Raw genomic sequence first — 24,354 nt, 5'->3', positions numbered from 1 at the left:
TGTCACTTTCATTTTAAAAAAATGGAAATCCTATTTCTGAAGTTCGCTTTCCAAGGTGAGCTTGACACTCACAATATGGCGGACAAGCTAACGTGTCGTTTCTACAAAGCGCCGTAGTCAGTTTGTTTACGATAGAGGGCGCTGTCGCTAACAGTGAAACAACAGTCAAACAACAGCTGGCGGTTAGCAAGCGCCACGGAGCGGGACTCTTGAAATTATTAACAGTTTGCCAGACTTTTTGAAGGTATTTCAGCTATGAATAGTCAGACAGAAATAAATATGTGATTAGTTCAAAAGATACTTAGCCAAAACAATACAGTAATGGGATTATTTTTGCTTCAAACTAACGTTTAAGAATTAATTCTTGAGATGAAACTGAACGCTTAGTTCGTCGTCTAACAGTCTCAGTATTTTGGACGCTAACTAGCTAAGAAGCGAAGAACAGCAACTGCAAAGTGGGGACTATGCCTCCTAAGAAGCAGCAGCTGAAGCCGACCGCAGCCAACGTCTCCAGCTCACTGGACCTGGAGTCCGAGGACCTCAGCCTGGAGACAACGGTGCCTACCACCGAGGATGTGTCTTCGTCCGACGAGCAACGCAACGGCTCCCAGAAGGTGACCCGTCAGCTGATCGAGAGGAAGGAGCTGCTGCACACCCTCCAGCTGCTGAAAATAGAACTTTCTCAAAAGAACCTCATCATAGACAACATGAAGGCTGACCACATGTCAAAGGTACCTGGACAGAGAGCCGGGAGAGAGTAGAGGTGGACTCACCTCAGTGCTTTCTTCATATTTGTATTTTAAAGCTACTAGTCAGGCTGCTCTATAAAATCAAATAAACGCACTTTTATTGCGTTAAAGAACAAAAAGTGATGGTCTATTTATTTTGCTGCTTCCCTGTAAACATCCACTTTTCAAAAACCAAGCTTTCGCACATACATGCTTCTGATGACATCACACAAGGCTTAAAGCCGTTAATAAGGGCTCCTTTAAAGGAGTGCGCCCATTTCAATCCATCAATCAGTCTCTTTATTTATGTTAAACTTATAGGCCTGTAATCCAAGGCCGCTTAGCCAACAACAGCATAAACAAACTTCCATGTTAGTTTGGCTGATTTAAAATTAAATTACTATTTGATTACTTTTCTGTTTATAACCAGGCAATAAAAAAATATTGATTGTCCATCAAACAGAGCATCTGCAGCGCATTTCTGCTGATGAAGAAGTAGGAGCTGAAAGCGAGGTGGGGTCATTTCGACTGTCAGAAATGCTTGCCGACATTTTGTTTAATGTCTGTAGAACATTTCTGTAAGGTTTTTATTTTATTTTATTTTTTTGCATCACATCACCATTAGGGACTAGACTAGCTCACTGGAGCTCGACCTGACTTACATTTGTCTCCCTGCGTTAATCTTTCTGTACACTCCTCAAACGCTTCTGTACATGCGTGTGTTGATCAAATTTATGTTGCAGGTCGAGGAACTGGAGGAAAAGCTAAATGACGCCATACATCAAAAACAAGTGTTGTCGCTTAAACTGGACAGCCAGCTCAAGCTCGCACAAGAAGAAAACAAGTAAGAAGCAGTAGTAGTTATAGATGATACACCTTTGTCTTACTGATGCTATGTCTTTTTTCTTTTAGGGAATATATTCCTAACGGACAAAAAATAGGTGTGAGCAAATAGGCTGACAATTATTCTATTGGTTCTTTGCAAAAGTGAAAAATGGTTTGAAATACATTGGATTTTTTGTTGTTGTTTTTCTTGTTTGATGGTTTTTTACTTTTTACATGCAGCAAAAAAAAAAAAAAAAAGTTGTTGGAAGGAAGTGTTGAGCAAGCTTAACGCCAGAGTTATCTGCGCTAACTAACAAACGCCGTGTTCACCAGGAAGCAGCAGGCTCTACGCAAGCAGGAGATGGAGACCATCCTGCTGAGGCAGCGGCAGCTGGAGGAGACGAACCGCCAGCTGTGTGAGAAGGCCGGAGAACTGCGGCGGTCTCTCCGAGATCTGGACATTCCCCGGGACCGCTACCAGGAGCTCCGGGGCGTGCCCGACGACAGAATCAGCATTCAGGAATACGTAGCCGTAAGTACGAGGGAGCGTCCCCGCGTCGACGTTTCCCCTGCTGATAGCTGAGCCCCTCTTTTCAAAAGACTGAAAACGCGCAACATGGCGACTCTTCTCTTTGTCTCGTGCGTTCAGATGCGTTTCTATGAGGCTGTGACTCCTCTCCGCTCTCAACTGGCTCAGCTCGGTGAGCAGAGGAGCTACCTGGCCGAGGAGCTGGACGTCCACAGAAACAAGATGAAGCTTTTGATGGAGGTACATGAGAGAAATATCCCTCACCATTCTTAATCTTTTTGAAATGATCTTATGGGACATATAGTGGACATATTCCTGGGAGAAGCCAAAGTAACGAGCTGTAACCCTGCAGGCACGAATAGCGACGACAAGATAACAATGTGGTTCAACTTCGTTCGCATTGACTCAGAGTCGCTTAAATGCCTTAGAGTTGAAGACATCTTCAATACAAAAAAACCCCCTCTACATCCAAACAGAAAGCTTCTATAAAAACATCCATATATTTGATGCTTCTTAATATTTCTTTTGTTGCTTAATACAGGGAGCACAATTCTGCTACAACAATTTTTTTTCCCCCACTTTAAGAATCTTCAGATGTTTGCCGACTTCTTTATTTTTTGTTTGTTTGTTTGGTTGGTTTTGTGGCACTGACATCAAATGAGCATCTCTGTGAAACATTTTCAACATTTGGCCCGTATTCGGCAACATCCCTCAGAGCTACGAGGAAGAGCGGCGGCTGCGCTCTGAGCTGGAGCTGAGGAGCCAGAGGCTGACCTTAGAGCTGGCCGACACCAAACAGAACATCCAGCAGGGCGACTATCGCAGAGAGAACTACCCAAATATCAAGCGGTGAGGGTGTGTGTGTGTGTGTGTGTGTGTGTGTGTGTGTGCGTGTGTGTGTGTGTGAGATGATTCCTCTACACCTATATTTCTTAGCTTTTTTTTTAGAGCAAAAATACTGAAAAACATTTGAAAAGAGGTTTAAGCTGTTCAGTATTAGTAAAAAAAAATGTATTAAAAAGCTGCATGCTGTTAACATCTTTTCTTATATTTCATAAAGGCACATTTTACTGGTTTAAAGATTTAAACTTTTGAGGGATGAAGTTTATGAGCCATTCAAATAGAAAATACAGGCTACATACGTCTTTAAATTTGTTGCTACTTTTGCATATCTTCAATAAAGGTTGTATTATACAAAAAGCCATAAAAGTACCACTTGAATACATATAATACCTTATTTTCTTTATTTTTTTTAAAATTTGGAATGAGTATGAATAATGTTTATTAAGTGCTTTCATTTAAGAAGCACTTATTAGTTCTTTTTATATTTCTTTAAAAAAAAAAAAATTCTAACGCAGTAGAGAACTTTCACAAAAGTATTTACACATGTAATACTTTATGAAAATAACTCGTTCATAATCCGAAAGCTTGTTTCAGATGTAGCTTTTCTAAATGCAACTGCTAATAACATCCTTCCATCAATAATGTTTTGCATGATGTTGAAAACCTGCATTTGGAAGTCGCACATGAAGCTGCGTGTGTTGTGTTCCGCTGTAACGACACAGGGAGCGCGATGACTTTGAAACGGAGCTGAAGGAGCTGAAGAGGAAGTTTGAGACGGTGGACTTGTCTCACGCGGCGCTGACCAGAGAACGGGACACGCTGAGCAACGAGGTGCTTCACGCAAACCCAGTCTATATGGTTTAAATGTCGTTCGATTTTTAGTATGTGTGTACATGTCTGAGTTTGAAGAAAGTGTGAAAACATCTCTTAGCACATTTGAAAAAAAAGAAATCCTAATTGAGCTAAAACGTGTTTAATCAAATTTGATTTCAGGCAGTGGGGGAAAAAGGGGGTTGAAATTGTGCCCATGGAAACCTTAGTTGTAAAATATTTGTCTAGCTTGGATCGTTTTTCTTTCTGAAACTCATTGAGATTGTCAAAATCTCAATGAGTTTTAAAAATGAAAAGAAATGTTAGTTAGAATCCCCAACTTAACATAACAACTGAACGTTTGGTCCGCTCATTGACTCCTTCTCCTTTAACCTCACTGCCCACCAGGTGGCGACATTGCAGCAGTCAGTGACTCTCCTGCAGAAGGACAAGGAGTACCTGAACAGGCAAAACATGGAGCTCAGCATCCGCTGTGCACACCAAGAAGATCGCGTAGACAGACTGCAGGTCCGAGAGGCTTCGTCCTGTAAACAAAGCGTTCGGGAGCGGGAGGCGGTCACATGACTTGCTCCTACTTCCTGTTTTTGTCCTGCAGGTACAACTGGAAGACACGAAGAAAGCCAGGGAGAACACGTATGAAAAATATGTAGCATCCAGGTGAGATCCACATCAGTCACAGAAAGCTCATGCTCCACTTCGTTCTGCTGCGAAACTTTACTTAAAACACTTCAACATTTTCCTCTCGCTCTGGTTATCTGGAAGAGAACCTTTAACCAAAAGAATTAGTGCTTTTATTCTTATATTCTCCTTATTTGTCCACCGCAGGGACTACTATAAGTCAGAGTACGAGAGCAAGCTCAGAGAGGAGTTGGAGAACATCAGACTGAAAACCAGTCAGGAGATCGAGAACCTGCAGAGAAGCTCCAGAGAACTGTACGAGAGGGAGAACAGGTCTGAAATCTGAAATATTTAATACTAAATATTAAATACTGTCATCTTGATAACATGTATTTCGATTCCTAGCTTGATTCTTATTGTAATTGCCTGTCGTACTGGCATAATTGGCCCTGTGACTGAGTGACGGCTTTACTTCTTAAGCTGAGCTTCCTCATTCTCGAGTGCTTACATATTTACCTTCATTAACTGCAACGCTGTTTGCTGAAACATTAAATTGTACTTAATTACTTCTTGGGAATCTTGAGTGCTCGGATGTCGCGTGAGGGCTTCCTGTCTTTAACAGCGCGTTGGTTTCCGTTTGCAGGAATTTGCGCGAAGCCAGAGACAATGCAGTCCTGGAGAAAGACCGAGCCGCCGCCGCCGAGAAGGACGCTCAGGCGAGATACGACCAGCTGCTGGAGCAGTGAGTGTTTTTTTTTTTTATCAGTCATCAGTCACATGTGCCACACATAAATGCAGTTTCTCTGGAAAGTATGTGGCACACGGGTCGGAAAACAGCGAAGATATATCGCAGCGCATGCACCGCGTTGCATTTAAAAAAAAAAAAAAAGTCATAGTGGCATCTAACTCTGCTGCTCATTCAGGTTTTGGTGAGTCCTTATCGTCGTTCTGTATGCTAAGAGTCAGCTTGATTAGCAGGAAGCAGTTTCCTTTTTAGGAGTCAGTCATCTTAGCAGGTGCCATAAATCCACGCTTATTCACTCTGAAGGATGAACAGTGTTTATTTCCATTGAGCTGCCATTGATGCATGAGAGAAGAAAAATAACCAGACTCTGCATTAACTGAAAATATTGCAAATATAACTACCACTTCAGCTAAAACAGAAAGTTATTTACCCGGAGCTTATCACAAATAAACATCAAGAATTACATCTGTGTTACTAATCAGTAAATATCTACTCGCTACTAGGGGAGCACTGATAAATCGGCTCTGATTTCCTTAATTTTTGGAGATCTGTGATCGGCCGATACTTTCATGCGAAGCCAATCTCCTCCACCCATCTTATCTACCCCAGCGAAGATCTAAAAAAAAAAAACAACCACCGTCCTCTACTGCTCTGCCGTGAGAGAGGTTTGACTGGTCGACACACACGCCAGACCATGTCTGCATGTTTGCAATTATCAATAGTCACGCCACTGTTGATGACTCAGCCACTGTCTTGCTATGTTTTGCAACATTTTAGACAAAGAAAATCGGTATCGGTCAAAATCGTAATCGGCAGGTCAGGCTCGTTAGAGAAAACCGCAATCGGTACTCACCGCTGCTTCACTAAAGAAAAGAAAAGAAAATTCATTTAAATATGCACCCTGCCTATTGAAGAGAACTATATAGTCACCTGGGAAAGAACACTAAAGATGATGATAATTGACTGGCAAAAAAAAGTCTAAGAGTTTTCCAAAAGCAGAAAGTGTCGATTTGTGACTTTATCGGATGATTTTTTATCTAAAAAGTTTGTTCCTCTTTAACCGAGAGCCGGAAATCCTCCGCTCCAAATTAAAAAATAAAAATAAAAATTAAACATTGGTTCCACCCTGCACATTTGCTGATATGAATTTTGAAAATCTGATTGTAGTAACTGTATTTCAATCAGAAATAATTTTTGCCTTACTTTAACTTAATGATTGCAACTTAACACTCTGTGGAGAAATGGAGGGCATCACATGAGTTTTGGACAAACTTTGCCCCAAATAGACAAAAACATACAATGCGGACAAACGGAGCCGAATATCCGGGAACTGGGCAATCCTTTTTTTTTTTTTGTCTGGAGGGGAAAACATTTTACTGGAAGTGTGTTGAAAAACCACGTGTCTCAGTTTCACAGCAATCTCCCTTCAGGGATGGATCAGTGCAGTGGGAAGGCCATAACCCACGACTGATATTTCCACATTCATTCGTCTTCCTGTAAACTCTTGCTTGCAATCACTTCAGAGGTTAAAACTTGGCAGGTCCCATTCAGCGGTCAAACACCCCGATCGGCGTTTCAATCCGTGGCTGAGTAAACATCATTTCAAATCTTTTCGGGGGTTTTAAATGAGCAAAATAAGGTGATGAATTTCATTTTATCCAGCTCTACCCACAACACTCTTTCACACGAGTTGTTAGGCTTGTGAGAAAATAAAGAACGAGAGCTTAGCGAGATTCTGCTTTCTTCTTGTTTCAGGAGTTTGCTTTGGCTAAATCTCCAAACGGCCCCACAGGACTTGCAGAGAAAACAAAGTTCTGTAGTTTAAGTTCCCATCTGATAACCGGTGTGTTCATCTTCCTCCACTGGACCTCTGCATTCCTCTTAAGACCCTGAATGCATCCGAAATTTCACTAGCAGCTCTGGAATTGTATTCGTCCACACTGACCACTTTTACATTGGTTTGTTTTTCCAAGCTTTCATTTTGATGTAGGGATTTTTCGTCACTTATTAGTCATTGCTTGTGTTCTTGTGTGAATTACAGTTTGGACAGAACGACATTTTTGCTTTCCTTTCTAATCCTTGTGGAAAGAATGAAAGTCGCTCGCTGTCCTTTGTTTACGGAATTAAAATCACAACATTCTTGTCGTGAAAGAGACATGCCTGTAGCCGCAGCTTTGAAGATGACTTTATGACGAGATTTAAGTTTGGTCACCTTGTTGTAAAACGCAGGGAAGTCGCGTAAAACAGCTGTAAAACTTTAACCGACATTTTGTTTCGCTTGCGTCACTATAAGGCAAGTTAAATGTAAGGTGTTTGACATAGTAAGTTATTAAGCTATTATATTTTTCATACTTGAGGTAAGTCTTAGCTTGAGATCCTAACGCTTCAAAGCGGTGGCAACCACGTCGGGTTGCTTTGACGTCAAGAAACTCTGGCTTCCAGGCTTCAGTAGGAATTTTGTTCCCAACTGGAACCAGTTTCCCAGGCTCAGTGCTCCCTTTCTGTGGAAACGCAAGGAACTTGTTTCAGACGAAGTGCCGGTTGCAAGCAGCTTTGAAGAAGCAGAGCTAAACAAAGCCACATCATCAGCGCAGAAACCGTCTGCTAGGAGAACAAGGACGGAAAAAGGAAAGTCAGATTCAGGAGCTATGATTCTGGGTTTTATTTATGTGCTTTATTTTTACTGTTGTCAACAGAGACGATTAAACACAATTGTGTTTTACATTTGACAAACTTTGCAATGTTAATTTATAGATGGTGAAGATTTTGCCCCTGTAGGCATCTGCAAAAACACAAAACCTTCCCAAGTGTTTTTTTTTGTCTAGTTTCTAGTACATTTGAAATAAGAGACGACTAACTTACAAATAACTTTTCAGCAAGATATAGGAGCTTGAATTAAGTAAATAATTCCTTAATATCTATATTTTTTTAAAGTACTAGTTCCATTTGACTTATGGGAAAATTATCTTGTAAGTGAAATAATCTGCTTTTATAGAATCAATATAAAGGAGTTTTTACTTAAAACAACCTCCTGTATCTCGCTGAAAAGTTACTTGTAAGTTTCTCTTAATTCAAGTGTACAAAGATATTTGCTCTAGAAACTAGACAAAAAAACGATTAGTAAGATTTCATGTTTCTGCAGTGTGAGAATTCCCTTCGTAATCTCTGGAAATGTTTTCCCATCCCTGTCTGTTAGTCATCAAAACGTTGATATATTTGGCAATTTGGCTATCACAAAAAAAAAAGAAAAGAAACGTGTTCTTAAATAGTTAAACAGATTTCTTTATTATATTTGTTTATGTTCAGCTCCAATTGATGTGTGTGTCAGAACTCAGCTGCAGTCTGTCACTGGTGAATGTCATGGGCGTGGCGTTAAGTAGGCGGCTGCGGTTTTCCGGGTCTTTCTAAATAACCATATGAAAACTTTACTAGAACTCCAGAGGTCACAAGGAAGTCGGAGCGGAGACCCGGGGAGACTCACTGCTGAAAAATCTCACTCTCATAAGCTGGAGATTTTAACTGCCAGGCTGGCCGCAGGATCCTTTTGAAACTTGCTGGGTTTGAAAAGAGAAGTAGATGTTGCTCTTTAGTCATTTCCCCCAGTAATTAGTGTCTGTCGCTGCTACAGGCAACAATTTCCGTGTCAGTTTAGACCCTGAACGTCCCGCCGGGTCGGGTCATGACCTTTCTTGGAAGTTTCGAGTCTTGGACAACAATCGCAAAAAGATAGTCTGAGATTTCACACAAACAAACACAAAATGTGCTCTCGGACATATTTTCAACTTGGATTTTGATTTTTATGGAGGCAGGTGTAACTTTCCATGCTATCCGGCGCATTTTGATTTAGTTTACTTTGTATTTTATTTCATCGTGACTAAGACTAAATTAAAACAAGCTCGATGATTAATATTTGTGAAGGGCGATTTTGTGATTCATCTTTTTTTTTTATGGTTTTGGTTGTCTGTCGTTTCATTTATTGCTGTTTTGGTTGACGTGTTTTATTTTGGATAGCTAAAATTTAATTTAGTTTATTAATTACTAATAATTACTGGGATAATTTATGGTCCAGCAAAATTTGTTATTGTGACAGGCCTAGTCATGAGGTACATAAAGTATCAGGGCATAATTTTCAAATGATGACAATAAAAAAAAAACAGGCAAAAAAAAAGATGAATCATTTTCAGTTGTTTTGCAAATACCATTCTGATAAGTGTGGCATGGATGTGTTTTTAATCCCGTTTAATCTGAAACCCATAAATAAAATAACAGTCCAACCAATGATTATATCATCTGGAATTAGAAACGATGACACAACTGCAAACTTACCTTCATTAACCAGAGAAGTAGCCAAGATGACTCTGGAGGATCTACAGTGATCCATTGCTTAGGTAGACAAAAATAATTACTCATGTCAAAACCATATGAGGAATGTGTTGGAATGGTGAAGTCCATCTATGAAAAGACTTGAAAGCAGCTGCTTCCAGATGCCATCCATCCTATCTGACCGAGTTTAAACAATTTGGGTAAGAAAAATGGTGAAATATTTCAAGTTCTGGATGTCCAAAACCAGTAGAGATGGGGTGTTTTTTTTTTTTTCCTGTTTGTTTTATTTCCAAAAAGAAAAATTAGAACACAATTACGCACTGTGTTGGTCTGTCACATAAATTCCCGGTAAAAAGCTCAATGTTTGCCGATGTAATGTGACAAAATGTAACCAAAAGAAAAAAAAAAGTCTAAATATTATGAATGCTTTTGGAAGGCACTGTAGATATGCACACACAGCAGCAGCAGCAGCAACAGCAGCGGTAGCGTCCCTGCCCTGCGTTACTACTGCATACCAGTCATTTGTCCGAATCCAAACCACCAGCTGTTGGTGTTTCCATGCACTCAAACACACATAAACTTTGCTCTCCCTCTTGCTACCTCTCTGCTGCGCTCACATTCTTTCTCTGCGTCGCATCGCATGCCAGCAGTGACAGATGCTAGCCTCAAGCCCTTAACCCCTAACCCGACGCATGCCACTATTTTTGGGGCGAAGAATGAGCAGGACGAGCTTGAAAAGGCGTCAGACACCGAGTGTGCAAGCTCAGATGTCCGTGCTGGGCCTCCTTACACAGGATAACGCACCGCCTACTTTCCCTTAAACAAATAAATACCCACATTTGTTCAGTTTTCACTTTCGCCTTTAAAAGAAGCTAAACAGTTACTTTCACCAAATCCTCAATATTGCTGCATGTATCTGTTTTTTTTATCTTTAAAATGACAGGAAGTCAACATTGTGTCTTAGAAAAAAATCTTTTTTTTTTTTTTCTTTTTTTTTTCTCCACAATTGGGAAGTGGAGCTTCTTTGCTCAGAGATGGCAGCTGCCATTTATAAAAGAAGGCATAAAATTTCAACCATGTGTACTTGTCCGTCCGTGTGAGCGCACAGCTCGAGCCTGCCCTCCGTGGGTGATGAAATCTCATCAGGTCAGCTGTAATCGAGAGTTATTAATATTATCCAGCCGTCCACCATGGCTCGATGGAGCCTGTGCCCGCGTGCTTGAGCGCGGCTTGAGGAGCGTTTCCAATCGGAGAAAGTAAAGAGTTTTAAGCTGTTTGACGCCTAAGATAAAGGCCGATTTTGTGTAAAGAAATAAAGCAACATATTCTCAGTTAAAGATAAAATTAAAAAAAACAATTCTGGGGGAAAATATCAACATGAAATGTCTGCTCATCAAAAAAAACAACAAATAAATGACTCATCCTTTTTTAGTGAAAATGTTTCTTTGGGTTTTTTCTCTTCTTTTTTTTGTTTCAGTTTGTGAAACAAATTTGAATGACAGAAATAAGCCAGGTAAAATTAAAAACCAGTTTTCTAATAAATATTTCATTATTTAAGTGAAAGAGTTACTCAAACCCAGCCACACCCTTGAGAAAAGTGTTTGCCACCTCACCATAATTGTCCGGTTGTACCAGAGTTGACCTGAGATCGAACTCATTGGCCAACACCCGGGGCCTCGTGACTGCCTGACCTGTAAAATCTAGAAAGTCGCGAATTAATCCGGCCCGATGACTCTAATTGACCAAAAAAACAAACAAAAAAACCGAAATAAAAGATGATTTATGGAAGTTCAAGAACACGCAAGAAACAATTGAATTGACATGTAACGGTCCAAAACGGGTCACAAAGCCGTTTTCAGGCTTTCCTCTAAGCCACATATTTCCCCTCAGCGATGGAGAAATTACGGAGCAGCCATCCAATCAGAATTACTCCGCAAGCATCAGTGACTCATCAGGGGCTCACAAAAGAACCCAGAACAACACGTAAGGCACTTCATGCCTAAAATGCTTCAGCTAAGGTCAGCGTTCATGACTCAACAAGAGTGGTTTAGTTATGTTCTCTTGCAGATTGGTGTGGATAGTTTTTTTTTTTTTTTTTTAATCCTTACTTGATGAGTTTCTCATTAGAAAACTGTCTTTTGTACTTATGTTTCTTCTTTAATGTTTCTTTAAAAAAATAGAAGAAATAAATCTGTAAGGAGACATCCTGTCTAAGGAGACATCCTGTCTCCTTTTCTTTGTTTCAATAAATTGTTAAAGAGCAAAAAAAAAAAAAAAAAAACACCGTGTTGATGCCAGGCAGAAGCACCGAAGATCAAACGAGATTAAAATGCGCTTTAAGCGGACTTGGGGGAATGATTCACTGCTTGGCTTACCTGCGAGAGGTTATCTAATGTAATATGTTTTACTGCCAAACGTGGATGCCACTTCAGTGCTTCCCATGAACTGTTTATCGCTCAAGGCATACCAACCAACCTATTTTTTATTAATTTTTTGTCGATTTCCAAACATGGAGATGTAAGACAGCATGCCATGTGACCTTGGATGTTCATTTATTTAATCACTCGATATGCCGGCTCAACCACTCAGCTTAAAGCCGAGGTTGGCTTTTGTGTTAAACGCTCCTGTAAAACACCTACAGCGTTTTGTTTCCACGGATCCCCTTAATCTGTCTGCACAAAAGCCCGTGATCTCAGGGTTTTTTTTGTGTTTTTTTTTTTTTGTTCAGTCCACGTGCTCGCAGTTATTTATCGGGGCGTGTGGTTGCATGCGTTCGCTCACTGCTCTTATTCCGCAGGTTTCGTCAGCTCCAGCTGGGCACTGACAGCCGGGTGGCGGAGCTGTCCAGCCAGGCCAAGCTGCACTCCTTCGAAGCCGAGCGCGCTCACTTGCTCAAGGAGGAGACGGCGAAGGCGCTAGCTCAGTGCCAGGTGGAGTGTGAGAAACAGCAGAAGAAGCTTGAGGTACTCAGACTCAAAAAAAAAAAAAAAAAGGAGTGATTTGGCATCACGTCTCAGTTTTCTTGTCAGACACGTATGTGATCTCCTCTAAGGCCACAGCATTAAAATGAAATTGTTAGATGACGTTTGGCTTAGTTTTTATTATTTAGACAAAATCCTCTTTTTCAGACATACACAAATTTCTATTATTCAATAGCAACAGAGTCATATTAGAATGATCCCCTATGTTTTTTTGAGGGGGCGGGGGGATTTGCAATAATTTATAACCTGAGAAGCAGAACCAAACATGGAGAAGCTGCTTTCAGCTTCTATGCACCATAAATCTGGAACAAACTTCCAGAAAACAGCAGAAGAACCGAAACACTGAGTTTCTTTAAATCCAGACTAAAGCCCCGCCTGTTTAGATTTGCTTTTCAACCATAATAAATGAAACATTTTGATGTGTAACGATGGCACTTGCCAAAATGTAATGTTTACTGGTTTTCCCAATTGTTTGACTGTGTGCTGTCTTCTTGACTTTGTGGTTTTGTGTCTTTATGATGTCAAGCACTTTGAACTGCGTTGTTGCTGAAATGTGCTACACAAATAAACTTGATTGATTGATTGATTGTGACATAAATTAAGACCGTCTAATGCGCAGACGTGTTACATAACCAAACTTTTGCAAAGTATTAATTTTGAAGTGGGAACTTCCTGCTGAGGCACCAGTTTTCTTTCTGAAGAACTGTTCAACAGCATCTGAGCTTGCAGTTGTATTTCAACATCCGACTGCTCCGACCCGCAGGCGTTTTAGTCTATCGCGATGAAGCCTTTGTTGGGGCTGGGATATTTTTCAGAATAAAATATGTATTGTTACGACATGCTGTTCGTGCTGGTTTTACGGGTAGACATGCTACGCTGATGATAAAGGTGGTGTGTACTTCTTTTACAATTAAAAAATGTAAAAGATCACATTTTAAAATTTAATTCAAATGCAGCAACACTGATTGTTGTTGGTCTTTTGACACGGCGCCTGTCGCTTTAACTGCTTCATATCTGCCACGAGAAGAGCTTTATCCAAGTAAATGTTTCATTTGCTTCGTCACGTTTTGATTTTGATTTCAGTTGCACAAAATGGTGCAAATAAATAGTTTGTTCTTGCTCTTTATATTTCTTTCCCTCAGTTATTGACTCAGGAGTTTTACAGGCTCCAAACGTCGTCCGAGAAGCGGGTGGCGGAGCTTCAAGCCCAGAATGCAGAGCAGGCGTCCCGGCTGGAGACGTACGAGAAACTGGAGCAAGAGTTGGACCAGGTCACCATGCAGGCGGCTGAAAGTAAGCTCACAGCTCTGGCGTTGCTCAGGCAGGAAGTAAGACAACAAAAAGGAACATTCAAGTTCAGCAGCAGAGAATGTGGCAGTTTGTGGGGATCAATGAGAAAAGATTGTCAATTGATTCCAGTTTCCTTTGAACTCGTTTGCAAATACAGGTGCAACTCAATAAACTAGAATGTTGTTTGTTCATTTATGATTTATAATTATGACACATCATGTAGAATAATTACACCCAGGCTGATGTTTCAAGGCCTTTATTTCAGTTTGTTGTGATGATTTTTCTCTCAAAGCTAATAAAAACATCCATAAAAGCTTAAAGAGCTGACAGAGCAGCTTCTGATGATCTATGCAGAGCTTGAAATATGGAACTGACCTGGGGGGAGGGGGGCATCTCATCACTTTCTGAATAGATAATTATTTTGCCTTAAATATTCTGAGAAGGGTTGCCAAATCTTGTTAAATGTTTTGCAAGAACCCACTAGGGGTAAGTATGGAGCATGTACCAGAATATCTGTCTTAATCTGAAACTGGTAAAGCTAATAAACATCATGTCACATTGGATCAGGTGTTTTGAATAAAAATGAGTAATCAGGGAGAAAACAAGGAGCTAAATTCATCCCATACAGGCTATCCTAACAACTTCCAACCTCAGGAGTTTTTTTATTTGAAAAAGAAAGCATTTGTTAATTATTATTTATGTACTCTGATGTGAATCAAATGATCCATAAGCTAGCTAGCTATTATGTCAGGGAGTTCTAGCATGTGTGCATGCTTGGCTAAAAGAGTTTTAAAGGCAAATACAGGGGAACTTTATCTATGAGATGTTATGTTATTTAAAGCTGCAGTATGTAACTTTGACAGAAACATGTTTTTTTTTTACGCATGTGTGAAACTGACCATATGTTGTGCCAACATAATCGGTGAATTATTTGAGTTCCTCCACCTTCTCCCAGTGCTTCTATTTCCATGTGCAGAAATGTGACTCTCGCTTAAAAACAACCAATCAAGAGCCAGGAGGAGAGTCTTAGCGCCGTCAATCCTGCTCGTGTATGTGCTGTAACTGTGCTAATGGCGGCAAAACAATTTTTTCCACCGTCATCGGTGGCTTTGCTAACTGGCCTGCGCATTCATGGCAGGCTACGCTGTGCGCCAAGAACCTAATTTGACAAACGACCCTCATATATACGCATATGATTTACTAAGATGTACTTTTACCTGCACAGAACGACGACACGTACGTTATGCTGGTATTTGGAGATGTTTACAAACTGTATTTGCATCTTACCAGTTGAGAATGAGGAGGAGGCAGAGAGAGTTCTGTTCTCATACGGATACGGCGCAAATGTTCCCACAACGGCCAAAAGAAGACTGAAGCAAAGGTAAAGTACAAGACACTACACGTCTCAATCATTGTTCTCTTACCAAATCGATGGCCTCTGTTTGCACAACATAAAAAAGAAAACTTCATAAAATGTGTTTAAAACTTGAGTCGGTCATTTTGACTTATATTCATCTTAATTTCTGTTATTGGTCAGCATCTCCCCTCTGTGCAGTAGCACTATTAATGCCAGCTATGTTTTAATTAAAACCTAGTGGAGTTAAACGGAAACCTGTTCAATTAGGTTGAAACTTTGAAGCATCCTTTAAAACACCACTTTCAATCCCAGTAACTCTCTCAGAGGAACATTTGGCTTCTTTTCAGGATAAACTTCCTTTAATTGTTTGAGTTCCAGTGTATTTCAACAGTGTGCGTCAGTTCTAGAAAATCCTGAAACTTTGATTTTCAGTAACATGCAAATGAAGACGAGTGTGATCTTGTTAATGTTGTAAATTCTGTAGCTGTGCCTGTGTGTGCGTGTTCCTCTGTTACGCAGCGTTCATCTGGCTCGCCGGGTGCTGCAACTCGAGAGGCAGAACACCTTACTGAGGAGGGACCTGGACAGACACCAGAACCAGACGGGACAGATGTCTCAGGAGGTACACTCACACAGAGAAACACACACTGCATCCACAGGTGTGTGTGTGTGTGTGTGTGTGTGTGCCTGGGGAACATCTTCGTTGGAATAGGTCTAATGTATTATTAATGTTTTTAGCAAATAGAATCAAGCACATACATGCCAACACGCTTGTTTTCTCACCACCACGACTCTCCCACAGTAATGCAGACTCTGGTTGCTTCACAGCTATCAGCGTCAGTTTGATTTGCAACCACAAATAAGTCAAGAGTCAAAGGAAATTCAGAATTTGCATCTTGAAGTTTAGTTTGACTTTGCTCCTTGATAAGATGCTAACACGTGGCATCTTCTAGCATTTCTTTACCGATCAAAGTCCGCGAAAAGCTGGACTCTGATTGAAACTAAAATATGAAAAGATGCAAGAACAACATTAAATGTTTTCTTTTTATTTCTCATTAATTATTCGTAATGAGCGCAGAGGTGACGCCACACTGTGTGCGAGTACAATTGCTGCAAAACAGAGTTTTACTCTTTTAAAACAAATACAGGCAACAAGGTGCCTTTAGAGTACAAGTACGTCGTAAAATCTTTTGAACAGTCTGGAAAAAGTTCAATATTTGTAGTTGTACTGTCACACCAAATATCCTGGGTGGATAGGAGACCATCAGACAGATGTTATTTCAGCCTCTGAGCTGCAATTATGACAACATTGCGTCAGTCCAGCATTACATAAATAGACAGAAACACCTGAGACAACGTGAAACCTCAAAGGAATTCTGGGAAGTTTACCAGTATCACAGGAATAACATCAAAAGCGGCAAATTTAATCATCATCCGTTGAAGACAGAAACAAAAATTCATTGCATATTTTTATTCGTCCTGTTACACGCACAACTTTTACTAGATATCATCACTCACCACATGACTTATCAGTAAGAGTCTTTAAAGCCATTTTTGTTTTTTCTTTTTTGTTGTTTTTTTTGTTTTTTTCCAACTTCTAAAACGAAGCCAGGAAAATGACAAGTTGTTCAAGAACCGACAATAGAGTTTGCATGAGCCCAGTCTCTGTACCTGTCACACTTGTTGACACGATGAATGGAAAATGGAGTCAAAATCCATGACAGCGTCGCTCTTCACTCTCCAAACAAACTCTTTGCACCGATCACCGACCCTTTGTTGTCTTTGGCAACTCGTGTGCGTTCATGTGCATACACCAACAATACGGCTTCAGTCTTGGATTTGCGCGTCAAACTTGGCGGTCACGTGGCCGCCACTCGTGCACCAATGTCTCAAAGTCATCCGTTGAGGGTTGAGGCTACGAGCTGCCGGTGTGCTCACTTTTTATTTATTTATTTTTTTTCACTCGCTGCTGCTGCTTAGTTAATCTGAGGAAAGCTTGTGCAAAGTCGGAGTGGAGTGGCCGGCCAGATCGGAGTCTAAATAGACCCGGCTTTCAGCTGTCAGCCGAGATTGACTGGTACCCGTCTGGAATACACGATGATTCATCGAGTATAAAAGAAAAGAGTGAAAAATGATATTTCCTTTTCACTTGAAAAGAGCAAGGGTGTTACCCTCTTAGCCACCCACACAGATGCCCTGACTAACTCGCTATTGTTCTCACTCCTCCACCTAGCCGGTATTCACTACTGACTTGCAATAAAAATGGCTTAACGTGTAACAGCCTAACTTTATTTGTTGATTTTAAGTACGATAGTGACTATGAGACACTGCGGATGCTTTTAGTTGAAAATGCAACCCAGATATGACGGGGGGAGGGGGGAGAGGGAGAAACACTTTTCATCACGCCTGCTGACATGAATGATACGTTACAAAGGAAAATTATTCAATTAGGTCAAACTGGATTTTATTTGAGAATATCAGATTTGGAGAAAAAAAAACAGCTTTAAATACTGTGTAAAAATCAACCAAAAAAGAAAAGCACTTTCCCTTCCGCTTTGAAAATATGCACCGTTTTGTTGTTGCACCAGCGCATAAAGTTCTATTCAACAAAACGCGGACAAGGTTTTATTATGCCGTGTCAAAGTCAGACCCTGTAAGAAGAAATGTCCAAAAATAAAATGACTGCTCTGTCACTTGTGTTTTCAACCCCAGCTGTCCGCGGCCAACCAGCTGCTGCAGCAGACTCAGCAGCCTTACAGCTTCCTGATCGACACGGTGAGAGAAAAGGATGCGGCGATCAGGGCGCTGAGGGAGCGCGTCTCCTCTCTCGAGGACGACGTCAGGTGCGTCTTCCTCCTCAACGCACGTACGGACGTATGCGTGCGTCTTTCGGTGGAAGTTTGCATTCTTTCTGTAACCTGTTCTTCACCTGCCGTATCTCCCCCCCGTTTCCTGGGCGTCTTCTGCTTTATCTTCGTCTCTCATCTTTTGTCTCTCTCTCTATCTGATAGAGCCCATTTTACTGTCTCACACACATGCACCTGCTTGGTATTGACCTATATTCCTGCTGTTGCCCACTGTTTTTTTTTGTGCTGCTTGACAAGTATGCAAGCTGACAGACTGCAGGTTTTCGCTTGCTGATCGCTACCACTGTGCGCTCACCTGGGGCAAGCAGGAGTATGGGGCAAAAAAAAAAAAATCCTTTTTTTAAACGCCGTCAAGCTTCTCGATCCTCCTTGCATCTGTCAGGGAAGCTGAAGTCTCCCTGTGGCTGTGCGGGACTATCTGTTGCAAACAGAGACAGAGCTCTCAGGAGATTGTCATTTCATGTTTGGGTCTCTTTGATAGAACGAGTTTAAATCCCCCCGCCCCCTGCAGATTCCTTTGAACGGTGATCAGACTGTTGCTTTAAGATTGATTTGCTTTCAAAGTGCACCGCCACAAGTTCCAGCTTGTTTTACAGACCTAGATGGAAAATGTTAACAGCGCAGTAATATGTTGGTTGTAATTTTTTTGAAATTCGTGACTTACTCTGATAATTAGCTGGTGATAAAGCAAACAAACACCTGTTTTTAACACTCGTTTTATGTTCTTGGTTTTGTTTTCCCTTCAGGCTAAAACAGAGCAGGAAAATATGTTTTTGTTTTTTGTTTGTTTTTTTTGGTTTTTAATTCTGTATGCCTTTATGAGTATGTTGAGCCTAATCCTTGCTGACACTGAAGACAACTGAAGTGCAGTTTAATCAAAACTACAAATATCTACAGCAAATATAACCATTTTACAAGAGGTGCTTCAGAAAACTGTGTGCTATTACAGAAATCATTTTCTATTTGATCTGATTTGTTAATGTTCTCCGCCTGCAGTTCTTTGAGGAAAGAGCGAAATGCTTTGCAGCAAGTGAAGAATGACATGGCAGCCGACCTGGAGCGACTTCTCAACAATAAAGAGGTAGGTACAGTGCCAATGATCATAGTGATATTTTTTATGAGTTTTGAAAGAGAAGTCAAAAGCAATTTTTATTTTGTGTTTTCAGCTGGATAGTGGAAATACTCATCCTTACCATTTCTGGGAAATTTTTGCTATTCAAGGCCAAAGCCTGCTTTGCTAACACAGTGAATGTGTTTTTTTGTTTGATTCCCGGTTTGTTCTGTTGAAAATACAGCAAAAGTTTGGTAGGGACAGTAAAGTTCGGTGGTTATATACACAAACAGATTCATATCTGTCACATATTCAACAACCCTCCGCTTCAGCTGTCAATTTCGAGGACAAAGATCCTGTGAGCGTACATGAACACATTAAAAAAATTAAGTCCTTTAATCGTCAGAATAAATGTGTAACAGGAGTGAATGAATGAGTGAGTTTCTGCATTAGAGGAAGAAAGTAGTGCTGTCGCTCTGTACTCCTAACTGCCCTGATTTATATCTGCTATGCAGTAAATTTGTTCATAATTGCTTCATTCAATCAAATTATAGTCAGAATAATAACTCTTTAGATAGCATTTAAATCATATCCTTCGGTCTGAAATACATAATACATTGGTTAATCGTGGTGAAATATTTCTACTCTTCAATCTACTGTTTCTTGTTTTGCTTGAGGTAAACGTTCAACACTCCAGGAGAAATTTATTTGGGTCATCATCTAAATGTGAGAAAATCACATAAAAGTTATAAAAATAGGAATTTGATCCACCAACACAACTAAACAACATTCTTTCATGGACATGTTTAGTAACTGAATGTATGCAAGCTATGCCAGGCTAACTGTATTAGATGTCTGTGTTTTGCGATTTTAAAAAAAATTATTATTAATAATATTTTTACAGGTTATACGCCTCCACCAATATTTTGTTCAATTTCTTGTAAAGCTCAGCCACATGCTCTTCTTGATGAACAATCTTTCTGTTATGGTTATTCGTTCTCATTGACAGAACTGACATAGTTCATTCACACACTGGTTCGATTTTATACCAAATTCACAGCTTTCAAGCACAATTCTAAAACTTTAGGTTGTGTTTCATAAAGGTTATCACAGGTGTTTCAAGTTAACCTATTTTTATCTTTTTCAAAACCAGTTTGGATGTTTTGGATTCCTGTCTTGTAGCAAACTTGACCAGACCTTTGACCTTTTATCTAAAACAACATAAAAAAAAAATGTTTTAAAAAATATATCAAACATTTTACGCATACATTGTAAAAGCGACTTCACTAAACTATTTTTTTTAACAGAAAGAACGACTCACATTTAAACAACAATTTGTGTGAAAAAGACATTAATAATTGACCAAGTAGTTAGATATTATCAAGTTTCATTTTATCAGCTAATTGATAAGCTTGACTAATTTTTCTTTTTATCACACTGTGTGTTGCAGTCCATCCTGTCAGACTGCGTGTGTATGTGTACACATCGGAGTGTGTCTCCAATCCAGCCGTTTGCTTTACAAAGTATGTGCACCGTCATAGACAGCTGTTCCTCAGCTCGGCTGTTTGGGATGCCACCATGATGTGTGTGTGTGCGTGTGTGTGTATGCGTTTATGCATGTATGTGACATGCCGAGGCTCATGTCCTCAGATGTGATAAATAGAACCGTGAAATTACCCCCCCTCTGTCCTGCTGGTAGCACCTCTGCAGACCCTTTAAGCTCGCTGAACTGCTTTATAAGCCATGTGTTATCAGATTCGTAACGACGCTGATTTTTAGGTAAATATGACAAAGGAGAAGATTAAGATTTATAATATAAAAGAGTTTCTCATACTTATCTGTTTATTGATCAAGTGATAATTATCTACACCGATAATTATTGTTATTATTTTTTTGCATAACGTCCGTGACTCTCCAGGAGTTGGCAATAATGAAGCAGGCCCTGGTCGGCTTGCGGTCCGGGCTGAGAGTGGACCCAGACCTGTTTGGAGCCGGTAACGGCGCTACGAGGGCCTCTGGAACAGCAAAGCAGAAGTCCAAACGTGTCAGCGGGACCGACGATGAGGAATCGTCAGACAAGCCCAAACCTACTGTTTTTGTAAGCGTTGGTCACACCCTTTAATGAGTCACACCAATCTAACCAGCGAGGACAAAAGCTGAGACAAAAGAACACTCGAGTCTGACATGAAATAATTAATAGCTTTCCTGTCGTTATTGTTATTAACCTTTTTATTTCACCAGGAAAAAAAATAAAATAATCCCTTTCGGATTAAACATCTCTTTATACAAGAGAATCCTGGCCAAGACCGGTCCTGGTTAGTTTCATTTAAGCTCTTTAGCGAAGTCCATCCGAGTAGAGAAGAGTTCTGGAGCAAGTCCCAGAAGTGATCCGAAACCACTAATAGTCCAAATATAGACTCTGAGCAATGATCGGAAGGTTAAACAGTAAAAATGCATTTATCGCATTTATTTTATGCGATAAATGCATAAAATCTAACAACTTTGACGTATAAACACGTCACCCAACAGCATGCACTTTGATGCACTTTTAGGAGTTTAATAAAAAAGCCAGATAAAGTTTAGGAGTGAAAACTAGTTCTCAAATGATCTGTTTAAAGAACAAGCCAAAGCTGGAAGATGCAATAAACCAGTTGTGCAAGTGTGCACACCCTTAAAATGATTCTGCTAAATCACCATTTGATCCATCCACCTGTTCAGCTACTCGGACCGTGGACATTGTCAAACGTAGTTCTGGATTCTGGCTCAAACAGTCAGTCCTACGTCTGAAGGTCTGGGGCAAAAAAAAATGACCAGTGTTAGTTATTTATATCTTCAACAACCTTGACGACGAACCCCCAGTTTGATCGGACGAAAACCAGCACCGCCATGTTCCCCTGTGGTGAAAGACTTATTTGTAAATAAGTTCTAAGTTTGTTGTTGTTGTTGTTCGGTTTTAAGTTTGGTTTCGTCACATTGTCCCACAAGGCTTTAGGAGATTTTAGCAAAGCTTAGATGTTTTTTAATTCATAATCCCAGAATATAATTCATTCTTTCAAACCTACTTGCTAGTCAAGACATTTGAAGAACGCAGGAGATTGTTGAGTCACGTAGAAAAAACCGAAGACTCCATTTCATTAGAAATCCTTGCAGCTCCTCCAGTCTTCTCCCTGCTGTTTATTTCTGTAAGTTATTAGCTGTGGTTTTTAAATCTAAATTGCACAGGGATATGTGCCACATTATTTGTGTGGGACTGGAGAAAAGGTTGCATTTTAACGAGGGTGTTTACACTTGTTAGCCAATAAATAGGAATTATCTCGTAATTCCTTCATTTTCTTTCGGATTCAAAACAACCTTTTCTATCAAGGAACCTAAAGTACTTTTTTTCCAATTTAGGAAAAAATTGGAACGGCCATGTCAGACCTCAATGAAAAACAGAAGTTGGTGTTAGCCATGAAAAGTCTAATTGGTTCATCGGTTGTTGACTCAGACGAAAATCAATAAGGTTTTTATAAATTTCTTCTCTGTTTTGTTTGCAGACCAAAAAAGAAGCTCCTGATTGGTACCAAAGGCCAAAGCAGAAATACAAATAAAAATTCACACAATGGCACTCACTCAGGATTTAAACAACTGTACATTCCAGTACTCTAAACCTATTTTTTCTATTGTAAATTGTGTTACCTTTTAACAACTTTTCAAATACAAAACTAGAACCAGTTGTTATCTGTGTTGGAGTTTTTTTTTTTGTTGTTGTTGTTGTTGTACTATTCCTCACCAATTGCACCAAAATTCCTTTTATGTTGGCAGCATTTGGTTTGACACCGTTCATTCCTCATCTTTTTCTGGCGACACTTGCTGGTTGCTACAGACAAACAACACTGCAGAAACCTTAGCCTTTGATTTGCCCTAGCTGAAACTCCTTTGGCTTTAAATATAGACATACTAGGCATGCCTTTATCATTTCAGACCATGTTCTGATTGGTGTCATATTAAACTCAGTCACACGGCTGCTGTGAAAGCCGGGCTGTGACATTTTCAACTGTTTTCTGTTAACACTTCAAAATATTAAATACAAAATGGTGCAAATCTAGCTTCCATTTCCTGGTTGACATGACTCATGGTCTTTCCTAATTGACCTTTAGTGTTTTTCTTTTGACTGTGGAGATTGAGCAGATTAATGACGACTTTATGATGTGAAGAAATCACTGGTTTGGTTGTGCAAGTAAATTTGAGTTTTGCCATCAGAAGCCTTGCAAGAACCGGACTGAATAATGGCTTCTCTGACTCAAGAGAACATGTGAGCTTGGTCTTCAGGACTGAAATTACAATAGCAATATTCTAGTAAAAGCACACTTGTACTAGGCCCTTTTTTTTTTGTCAAACATCAATATATTTTATTTGAATTGTATGTAAAAGAATATATATAGTTAAAAGTTTTTATTTCAAATAAAAAATTTACACAGGAACGCTTTTGTATTTAGTCCCTTTAGTTTGTTACCCTTAAATAAAATCGTGTGCGACCATGTGGACTAAGGGAATGATTACTTTTGTAAGGCAAAGAAGGGTCTTTTTCCACCAAAAAATTTATATTGACATTTTTACTAAGGCAAAAATTTAATATCTCAAAGGCTGTCTGGGGAAAAACTACCAGAAAACTGCAAAAATGCTGAAACCCTGAGTTCTTTTAAATCAAGGCTAAAAACATATGTTGAGTTTCCTTTATTTTAAGTAAAATATCATCATTAGTCTGTTCCATCTGCTCTTTACATTCATTCATTATACCACTTTAATGTAATGTTTTTTTTTATTGTAAGCATGTAACACTTTGATCTACCTTATTGCTGAAACGTGTTCTGCAGATGATTATATCTTATAAACTAAACCATATATATAGTGTGTTTATGTATAACATTTCATAATCACATTGGACAAATGTAAATGTATACATTTGTTCTCTGTTGACCCAGTGGTATATTTCCTGGATGCAAATACATGTTAAAGTACATCAAAGAAATACTCTTAAATATAAGTATTTCCTGAAATTTGAGAAACAGGAAATACTCTTAAAGGAAAAATCTCGAATGGGCATTACTTCATAATCTTTCCTAGGATGCAGTTTTCCGTGTTTCTTGTGCACTTTTTTTATTTTTTTGCTTCCCCTCAACTTTCCACTAATACGCTGAAATGCATCACTCTATGAACGAACAGCTTCTTCAATAAAGAGATTTTACTACTTTGTGTACAGCTGTCAAATCAGCAGTTGCACCAACGATTATGTAGGACATAACATGTTTATGTTTTCAAAAATATAATAAGTTTCTATTGGTCTTATAACTTAATGCAAAAGTGAATCTTGGGTTTCTACTGGC

At 39.7% G+C, this 24,354-nt stretch overlaps 1 protein-coding gene across 3 annotated transcripts; it reads left to right on the top strand.

Annotated features, from left to right (window-relative positions):
• The first annotated feature begins 47 nt into the window (after positions 1-47).
• Positions 48-22,705, top strand: pibf1 (progesterone immunomodulatory binding factor 1). Of its 3 annotated transcripts, none has more exons than XM_007545392.2 (18): positions 48-731; positions 1,472-1,572; positions 1,887-2,085; positions 2,203-2,322; positions 2,798-2,931; positions 3,648-3,756; positions 4,144-4,263; positions 4,352-4,413; positions 4,582-4,707; positions 5,018-5,116; positions 12,240-12,405; positions 13,566-13,716; positions 15,004-15,094; positions 15,590-15,692; positions 17,783-17,913; positions 18,934-19,018; positions 20,439-20,511; positions 20,907-21,080. In XM_007545392.2, the coding sequence occupies exons 1-18, from the start codon at positions 465-467 to the stop codon at positions 20,984-20,986; spliced, it is 2,217 nt and encodes a 738-aa protein (XP_007545454.1). In that variant the 5' UTR covers positions 48-464; the 3' UTR covers positions 20,987-21,080. The 3 variants fall into 3 exon arrangements, with proteins under 3 accessions (XP_007545454.1, XP_016523465.1, XP_007545453.1); XM_007545391.2 differs by lacking the exon at positions 20,439-20,511 and adding an exon at positions 22,525-22,705 and having other exon boundaries at positions 55-731; positions 20,907-21,086; XM_016667979.1 differs by lacking the exons at positions 20,439-20,511; positions 20,907-21,080 and adding an exon at positions 19,104-20,432 and having other exon boundaries at positions 49-731.
• The last annotated feature ends 1,649 nt before the right edge of the window (positions 22,706-24,354 follow it).

Source organism: Poecilia formosa, unplaced genomic scaffold, assembly GCF_000485575.1.
Source record: "Poecilia formosa unplaced genomic scaffold, Poecilia_formosa-5.1.2 Scaffold12, whole genome shotgun sequence".
Classification (NCBI taxonomy): Eukaryota; Metazoa; Chordata; class Actinopteri; order Cyprinodontiformes; family Poeciliidae; genus Poecilia; species Poecilia formosa.
This window is presented reverse-complemented; position numbering and strand designations above follow the sequence as displayed.

Coding starts and splice junctions, on each gene's coding strand:
- pibf1 (XM_007545391.2), top strand. CDS start 465: ATGCCTCCTAAGAAGCAGCAGCTGAAGCCGACCGCAGCCAACGTCTCC. Junction 2,086..2,202: donor GCATTCAGGAATACGTAGCC/GTAAGTACGAGG, acceptor TCGTGCGTTCAG/ATGCGTTTCTATGAGGCTGT. Junction 4,264..4,351: donor ATCGCGTAGACAGACTGCAG/GTCCGAGAGGCT, acceptor TTTGTCCTGCAG/GTACAACTGGAAGACACGAA.